The 9,644-nt window shown below is 46.2% G+C and overlaps 1 protein-coding gene across 1 annotated transcript; it reads left to right on the forward strand.

Annotated features, from left to right (window-relative positions):
* Positions 1–269: 269 nt before the first annotated feature.
* Positions 270–9,145, forward strand: LOC144106399 (PITH domain-containing protein CG6153). The gene is made up of 6 exons (XM_077639197.1): positions 270–650; positions 3,567–3,610; positions 3,683–3,760; positions 6,235–6,339; positions 6,466–6,574; positions 9,029–9,145. Exons 1-6 carry the CDS (start codon positions 447–449, stop codon positions 9,128–9,130), a joined length of 642 nt encoding a protein of 213 aa, XP_077495323.1. The 5' UTR covers positions 270–446; the 3' UTR covers positions 9,131–9,145.
* The last annotated feature ends 499 nt before the right edge of the window (positions 9,146–9,644 follow it).

Here is a 9,644-nt window from a genome sequence, read left to right on the forward strand (position 1 = left end):
CCCCAGGTGGTCGAAATTATTCCGGAGCCCTCCACTACGGCACCTCTTTCTTCCTTTCTTCTTTCACTCCCTCCTTTATCCCATCCCTTACGGCGCGGTTCAGGTGCCCGCCGATGTATAAGACAGATACTGCGTTATTTCCTTTCCGCAAAAAACCAAACCAATTTCATGCGGTTAGAAGTTTGCGGCAGCTGGCACAAGGCTTTTGTGTGTGGGGTCAGGTTGATGATGATGATGATAACTATGCGCTCGCGGCAAGTTGGATGTACTACACGAGAAACGAGACAATCCTGGCCGGAGCCAAAGCCGTAAGATTGTAACCGCACGCGATCTTGTGAGCGCAGTTCTGTGGTTGTAGCGATTTTTTCTTTTCAGTGGGGCGCGTCGTAGGTCGCGCTGTTTGCCCTGCTTGCGTACACGCCTCGAGGAGAAGCAGTGGTTGATACATGGCGCACCACCACCACCACGGTGACGGCGGCGACCCGTGTGGCGGCCACGGCGAAGCGTCTCCGCTCGGTCCCGAAATGGGCGTGCAATACTCGCTCTACTCGAAAATAGACCTTGACAAATTGCAGTGCCTCAACGAGGCGAAGGAAGGCTCGGGGAAGTCGGTCTTCAAACCCTGGGAACAGAGGCTGGATCGAGACAAGGTGAGTCTTCAACTGGCGCCTCCGGTGAGACGCCGACTGAGCCACTTACCCATGGTCGGGATGTTGTCCCGCATGCTTCCAGTAGCCCGCTGGGTAGCTTTGTGTCAACTCAACTGGCGACATAACCGCGAACTGCTTGCGGTGATCAAAGTTCCGGAACGCACCATGGAACTCCCAGGTGCGGTTGCAGCTCAGCATTGGTATCACCAAAGCGCTTTTGAGGGACTGCTATCACTCTTCAGAATGCGAGCGGAACAAATGTTGTGGCCTTCGGCCTCTCTAGTACACCTCAGCCTTCCAGGGTCGAAATATTACCTCAAACAAGGGTTAGGTATTTCTGCTACCTGAGAGGAAGTCATTTTACGTATTCTCTCTGGGACACCTGGCATGGTTGTGATTCTTAGTATTGTGATGTCTATGCCAGGTGGGTATTGTCGTTGCTAAGTGTAAATTTTTGGAATTGAGTAGTTGTTGCATTCCCTACAATCCGAAGCGTATAAGTGCATCAACGACTTGCGTGCCCATCATGCATGAGAAGGGACAGTTTGCTATGCACCGGGTTTGTTGAAGTACACAGTTCAGCTTTGCGGTCTAGAGCAGTTGGTCGTCTTCGTTGCTCATTGAGATACCCTCGACAAAGATTTTTTTTTTTTCAGTGCACCCACAACCTTTTCTCCCCGAAGCCTTGCTTCCTATGCAGGGTAGTGTGTCAGCTGGATGGAACCTCTATATTTTCATTAATGAGCTCCCTGTCGTCATGCATTTATTATTTTCACGCTGTGTGCCACATCTAAGCAAGACACTGTTTGCATTACTGCACTCCAGATATTTTAGCGGTGCACATTTTAATTGTTCCTTAAAAACTAATGATTGCCATTGAAGATGTTGGCAGTTAACTGTATTGTCATGTGCACTGTAAATTAATTATTAGTTGTGGTATCTGCCTCTGACGAAAGATTAACACATATATGCCCAAACTTCAGGAATTAAAAAATCAAATATTTTTCATACAAGATGGTTATTAATGATTATTTCACTGCAAAATTCAGAACCATGCTTTTATTAATGGAAATATTTTTCTCAGCACCAAATTTTGAGCCTTCCTACCATATAGAACTTCATTTGATACATAGCAGGCAACGCTGCCGAAGCTAGCGCGCCTGTTCACGCAAGGTAAGTCTATGTCGAAAAAGTAGTTCACCACACAGCCGAAGTGAACACAGGCATTTTTCGTTGCGTTAAGTCCCCTGACTGGCAACCTCTTGGACTTAGTTTAACCTCTTGCTATATTTTTGTCCTGTGTTTCATCGAGACTTCAAGAAGTAAGAATGACATTTGGCGGTATGATAAGCGGCTAGTAGGGCGAATCACTCAAAATGTAGCTGCCATTTAATGAAAATCTGTAGCCAGAAGGCCAGAACACTGAGCGCCTCAAAGCTTTGATCGCGATTTTCAGTGCTAGCACTTTGTGTTATACCGCTGTTTGTTTTCGTCCAAACCACTCACTGAGGCTTCAAGAACGAATGATACATGGAGGAGTAGTATAGTTTTGCGGCCGCGCTACTTCTGCAGCCTCTGCAGCATTGCCTGCTATGTATGACATGGAGTATAGGCAAAATGTGGTACCTATTATGTGTGGTAAAACTTCCAACGTTTGACATCGACTCTGATGTCACAATTATAATCACAAGTGGGTTTATCATGACAATGTGCAGATTTTGCTTGGTTTTCTTGCGGAATCACAATGTTGTCGATGGGGTTGAATCTGCTGACTGCTTCCAGAGAAGAGTGGCGGCTGTTTCTGAACGCACACAACACAACGCTTATAAAGTTACTCCACAAAAAGTGGTGTCCTGCATGTTGGATTCTAGTCATATATAGATTAACAAACATTGTTAGATGCCTATTAATCACAAAAACGAAGAGTTGTGTGCAAGGCCTTTGGTGCAAATTTGTTTTCCACTTGGGGTGTTGCAGACCAGCTAAACTATTATTGGAACAAATACGATGTGAGATGTGGTTAGGTGATAAAAATCAAGTTAAAGAAACCACGAAATGACATTTACGGAGGGGGGGAAGAGCACACAAGTGGTCGGTATTCCAGCACTCATCACTGGAGCGGAAAAGTTTTTAAGCTGGCTTCATTAATGGCGAAGACATTGGTGATTGCATATGACGCTTCTCCTCTTTACGCTTAACTCAGCCAAGCTGATGCACCAGAAAGAAGAATAAAGGGAGCAGGTGAGGACTGCGCCTCCGTGCCCAGTCCCACCCACGTCACTTGGGCACACCTAATGAGAAGGCTTGCGCAGATTCTCCTATTTACATCAGTGGGATAGGGGAGGTGTCACACTAATTGGATGCAGGCAGAAGTTTTTAAAAATTGCTTGCAACTTTTAATTTGACTCGACTTTTAAATTTGACTTGAATGCTCACGAAGACCACCTCTACAAATTTGTTTCTTTAGAATACGACGATCAAAATCATTTTAGGCTCCCTTTAATTCCAAAACTGACTTATACTGGAGTTGCTCTCAGTGCGGGTTTCACATTTTTTTTAGTTACATGGTATATACCAGAAAGGCCTGCCTTGCAAGCCTCTGTGCACAGTTCATCATGCTGCAGGTTTCTGCTGTTACGTGAGGAAAAAATATGACATTGTGCATTGCATAAATATGCAGAAAATTGTTGTTCTAACAACATAGAAGGGTGACTGTAGCCTTTTTGTTAGTTTTATATTTCTGTGCATTGCACAGAATCGTGGTCATGAAGGTTCCCCAGAGAATAGCTGTGATTTTATTGCATAGAAACTCATGAATCGAATCAAATATTTTACTGGATGTGCCCCTAGTTGAAGTGGAAGGTTCTTTGGAAATATTGTGAGGCTTGAGAGGTTTCTTGTTTCCGGTGTTTGCAGTACGTGGACAGTGACACTGACGAGGAGCTGCTCTTCAACATTCCGTGCGTACCATAGCTGAGCAAGGCATGCGGGCTCGCTGCCATCACTCGTCTCCTTCTGTGCGTGCTTTGCAGCTTTACGGGTAATGTGAAGCTCAAGTCGATCCTGGTGGTTGGAGGAGATGCTGGAACACACCCATCCAAAGTCCGCATGTGAGTGACGTTCACTTACCACGCAGCTGTGCATTCAGCATTGAAATCTGTCACGTTTGGTCATTGAGAGGGTTGCATTAAGTGACAGACTGTTCGGTTTCACAGGCATTTCATCTTAGCCCTGTATTGGCCTGCATATCACCTGTGAAACAGTGTAAAAATGTAACTAATTTTAATATCCCATAAAGTGGTAATTACTTTTCTCTTAACTTATCTTATCTCATCCTACCACCTGCTAACTGTCCTGGTTAGCTTAAAGGGGTACCGTGATGCTTTCCTCAGTACTGATTAATATTATAAATAGATTGATCATGCATTTCAGGGACCAGTGCAAAAAGAAATATTGTAATCTGAGCATGCAAACAAAAGTTATTCCGATTTGCAAATTCCAAATAAAAAGATCAGACGAAAACGTGTTTCACTCACCCATTTCACTCACCGAGTATTGAGAGTGGGCGCTACCAATCAAGCGCACACAGCTGAAGCTTGCATGGAATTTTTGCTTTGTCCGGGCAGCCCACAGCCGTAGACAGTGCAGGGGTGGCTAACAACAAAGGAAGCTCCCCAATGTTTCTTTGTTGGTAGGATTGGAAAGCTGTTGGCTATCCTCCCCTCCCCACACCTCACCTCTGGTCTTCTCCTCACATTTTTGGGGCTTTTTTTTTTTTTGCGCTGCCTTCTTGTTGCGGTTTGAACAGTGCATGCCCCCCACAAAGAATTGAAGCGGAATGGAAATTTTTTTTTTTTTTGCTTTTACTGCTTCTTTACAGTTTTTGTGGCATGCAAAAAGCATTCAGTATTCAGAGACTTAATATTTTGGATCCATTTCGCGAGTACAAAGGAACAATATTCAAACTGTACGCCCAACCAATCAGAAAGGCAGTGCCCAATCTAAATGCCACCTCATTTCTGCTGCTGAAAATGGGTGGTGTTGCGACACTATCGGCTCAAAATGAGCATTTCTGGAGAAGATTAAAATATTAAATTCTACGAATTCAGGAATCTCTTTGGGCGTTCAGGCGTCACAGTGTTCCTTACGCTGCCTACAAAGAATAAAGATCTGATGCTTTATCTATGTCGCAGGGCCCCTTTAACTGGTAGAATGACTGCTCTGGTCAGGCCATGGGCGTGGGTTATAACCCCCAGTACAGGATGAATTTTTCTTTAAAAGGGTCATGACACCATTTTTCAGACTCTAGCTGTTTATTTCAGTTTGTTCGCTACACATCTCAAAACAACTGGACAAAATATGAGTTTATTTGATGCAGCGAATAATTTGTAATTGAATTTTTAAAAGTTCTCCTGAATAGTGTGGCAGGCGGGCAACACTGGCACACTTGCAGTTCCTGAGAACATAAACCGACAGTTGCGTGCTTGCTCGTGACTTAATATAGGGAATGAATTGTTTGTTGTTCAGGCTTGACGTGAAGTTGGGGGCTGACAAAGGCAACAAAGGCATGTGTCCTTCTGTTTTCTGCCCAGCTTCTCCCTGGTCTCCACCGCAATGTGCCATGGCCGCACCCACGTAGGCTCTGCACCAACCGTGTGTGCAGCGGTTTCGCAGCAGATAACAGTGCTGTCGGTTTGCGAGGTCACTCAGGCTGCTTCAGTATGGCTGTCGCTGCCAGGGGGAGGGGCTTAGAGCCGATAACTTCGAATTACAATTTCTAGCTCAGATGTGTGCATAGAGCCCTGCTTATTTTTCAGTGCACATGATAATGTCATGGTTAGTAGCTGCAACGTAAAAGCAGGATTTACTGAAAGACCATGTCATGGGCTCTTTAGCTATGAAGTTTTTGTGAAAGCTGCCTAGCTTTCCTTTGCTTCATATGGCTGCGTTTGGGTGGATATTAATGAGTGATTACTCCCTTATTAAAAATCTGCTTCACATTGAGGGATTCCCTTAAAAAATATTGGAACTTTCATTTCTGCTTGCAGAGCTACATGAATTGCTAGCATACTTTTAAAAATTCTGTCTTTTCCAGCATACCTCTCAAAGCATGGTCAAAGTGGCAGCTGCCAGTGGTGCAGGGGGCCTGCTGAATATTGAAAAAGCTAACCCTAACAGCAAGAGTCTAAAATTTCTATGGTCGTAATGCTGCATTGGCAGGTGTTGGGGCAGGTTCCAATTTCGCTCCTAATTTACTGTGTATGCCTACGTATTTGCAACCATTTTTATTGTCCTTCAACATTCAGAAATTGTCAAAATTATATTTAATTATGCTGTGATTGTGTTTTTCTCAACAAATCTCAATTTTTTACATTTCTGCAATGGAGGGACCATTTGTGGTAAAGTCCTGGAAATTCATAACTTTTCTCTGATGTTTTCAATGCCTGGTCATTGAACTGCATATTGTAAGACTCAGGCACAAGTCGGTATGCAAATGCAACATGCCACTGCTTTTATGCAACTGATCTCAGGCCACCGCGTCCTCATCGTGTTACCGGCATGATGTTGGCATGTCTTCTTGCAGATTCAAGAACCGGCCTCGGATGACCTTCAGTGAAGCTCGTGCGACACCCGAGCAGGAGTTTGAGCTCCAGCATGATGCCACTGGCAGCCTAGAGTACCCCCTCAGGTTTGCTGCTTTTTCACTTCTGTATGGTAGCCATGCTTTTGTGTGGTACCCGTTGGGTGGTCAGTGCTACTGGCAGAGGTCGATGTGATGTCTAAAGGGTGATGAGCAGGCTGTGGTACTCTGCAGGGCTGTAAAGTTCTCCAGCGTGCATCACCTGTCGCTCCACTTCCCGGGCAACTTCGGTGATGACGTGACACGCATCTACTACATCGGTCTGCATGGAGAGTTCTCAGAGGTATGTTCACAATTTTTTTTACTGATGTGAAATCGAACTCTTCGCCACACTGCCGCACTGCGTTTATCTCTTGCTGTGTGCATTATCCTCCACTTGTGCTTCTTAATGAATTCGCAATCTGTCCTGCGTGAATCTGTTCTCTTGACAGTTTCATTGCATGGAGTTTTTGGCCTTAAATATATTGCAGGTGTTTGCAGTCATTCATCTCTCTGGACAGAGTAGATAAACCCTCACTAGTGCCAAGAAAATGATTGACTAGCTAGTCCTCATAGTTTAAGCACCTACTAAAACCATTTACATTGGCAGGGCACACGGGCAGGGCTGTGGGAACTATTGTAGTGCACTGAGTACTGATGAGAAACAACAGACATGTACTGCAGTAGCCGACGAGTAATTCGGACTTGTAGTATATTTCGGATTTCGATGAGGCACTGTCAGTCACCCCATAGAAGGGCATTCATATGAATATTTTGAACTTCAAAATTCCGAAAGTTCGATTTTTCGGACTAATTTCAGTCGCCTGCGGGCCAAAATTGGCCATCTTATCGGCTTTTCACCGGTGCAAAAGGTGCCATCTTGGATTGAGGTGAATTTACTCTGCAGTTGGATTGGCTTGACATACTTTCGGTACATCATTTTTGCCACTAGAGGCCCCTGCGATCTCTGGGACTTCGAGGTGGCAGTCAGATTGTCATCGCCATCAACTCGCTTTTGGCCAGCGTTGTCGCGGGCAGTCATCACTTCTCTTATACATTGAAAAAGTGAAAATTGGTTTTTGGGGAAAGAAAATGGCACAGTATCTGGCAGTATCTGTCTCGCATCTCAGCGGACATGTGAACTGTGCATTAAGGGAAGGGATAAAGGAGGGACTGAGAGAAGAAAGGTGCCGTAGTGGAGGGCTTGGGAATAATTTCGACCACCTGGGGATCTCGACCACGATGGGGATGCACCGACATCGCACAGCACACGGGCGCCTTTGCTTTCGCCTCCATTGAAACGATGCCGCCGCGGTCAGGTTCGAACCCGGGTTATCCGGATCAGTAGTCGAATGCCCTAACCGCTGAGCCACCGTGGCGCCATTCGCTGTTTCGTCACTTCGGTTTCTCCGACCACGTCAGCCGAGTGGTGCTTCGTCTTCACGAAGTTACATCCGTTCGCCGTTTTGTGATTGCGTGCGGCGGTTTCACCGCTTTGAACGAGAAGTGCCTTTTCTTTGCGTGTGTTTGACGAGCAGTGTGGTGCACACTCAGGTTGTGGACAACATGACCCTGCTGGTGCCGCCGGGTCCATCAAAGAAGCGTGGAAAGTATTTAACTAAACGCCGTGACCTCGCTGTCTAGCGTGTACAGTGAAAGCACAACTTCAGCGCAAATGTAGACGCAAATCGGCGCCAGCAAGAGAAATTTTCCGCAAGGTAAAATCAGTGACTTTTTTGAGCCGATTTCATCTCAAGTGATTTTTTTGTACTTCACGGATTTTTCGGACTGTTCGATAATTCTAACCATTTTTCGGGTCCGTTCTAGTCCGAAAAATTGGTCGGCGACTGTATCGCAATTAGTATGACTTGCAACCTCGAGCAGCATGGCCGGATGCTCCCCGGAAGCATGGTGGAGCCGACAAGCGACGCACTTGAAAACGAAAGGGAAAGAATTTTGCTGTTCCACCACTCAGTCTTCTCCCCTGTGCTGTCTGGTCTCGGCAGTACCATGGCATTATCACATTGCCGGCGCTTGCGTGATGAATGCAAGGCACATGTCACAGTTGATTTTGTTTCATTCCTTTTATTTTCACCTGTCATGCCTGATAAAACCGTGGTCCAAATCGTGCTTCAGTCACAGTAGGTTGGAGTGGTTTTATGTCGCTAAATGAATTGCAGGCCTTCCTGCGACTGCTCGCTCTCGTAGCTCACTGCTTTAGCTTATAATTATGCCACCAGCCTTAGCATAAAGCCGTCACCCCAGCATGAAGCCACGCCTGTGCAAGGCTAGACGCGCTGGCGCTTGTGAGAATTAACGAGCTCAGATTTCGTACAGCAGACGACGCGGGGGATGCGCCTGGCTGCTGGAAGAGGAGAGTCCTTTCCACTTAGCTTTCAGGCACGCCGCTTGTCGGCCCCACCATGCTTGCGAAAACGCTGCGGCCACATGCTCGCGAGTTGCAAGTTATATTGAGCGCGATAGTACATGCAATGTCAATGCCCCTTGGGCTCTTGAAAACAAGATTTGAGTTCTCAGACCTGTTTTTGCTAACAGCTTTCACAGTGGCACTTTGCTTTTGTGTCGCATCTACAAACACACAAGCTCTGTTGCGAGGTGGTTCTGGTTTAAGCACGTAGCATCGCATCATGTTCACTTGAGTGTTGTGGGAGTGAGACCGGAGTGTTAACAATTTCTACCGCTGTTAATATGGAGGACAAGCGTGTGATTTGGTGGTGCACACTCCTCATCTCTGCAGGCCCAGAGGCGGGGGATAGTGTTATGCAGCTACGAGAGCGCCCCCAACCCAGCCGACCACAAGGTGCAGCAGCAGATGCCGGCCACCAGCATGATTCAATAAATGTAGACTCACTGAGTTGGGTGCAAGGCCTGTGCGAGTCAGCGTCAGGCCCATTCACACTTGTGAGTTGCAGGTGTTCTGCATCATTTTTGATCTAAGAGCAACAGTTGCAAATGGTCTCATTCGTTGAAAAGAAGTCTCAGGGTGGTCACACATGCTAAACTTTCCAGCCTTGCTACCTCAGCTCACAGACCGCTAAACCAATCAGTGGTGCCTCAGAATTGAACGGAAGCTTGCTCTACATCCAGCTTCTCGTTACAGGTAACATTGAAGACCAAGAACTCTTGCTCTGAGCGAGAGCATTCTTGAAAGCGGTTCATAGGTTGCTCTTGCCAGTGGCATAGCCAGAAATTTTGTTCGGGGTGGCTCATGTTGCAGCACGGCCTCCTGGCTCTTGTTCATGTCAACATCGATACTGTTGGCCCGCACCTTGGACGAAAGTTATAGCTGGGCACACAACTTTTGTGACTCTCAAGTGTGAATAGGTTTTAGTGTAATGGCGTCCTCTACAGTT

This window comes from Amblyomma americanum, chromosome 10, assembly GCF_052857255.1.
Source record: "Amblyomma americanum isolate KBUSLIRL-KWMA chromosome 10, ASM5285725v1, whole genome shotgun sequence".
NCBI classification, from domain to species: domain Eukaryota; kingdom Metazoa; phylum Arthropoda; class Arachnida; order Ixodida; family Ixodidae; genus Amblyomma; species Amblyomma americanum.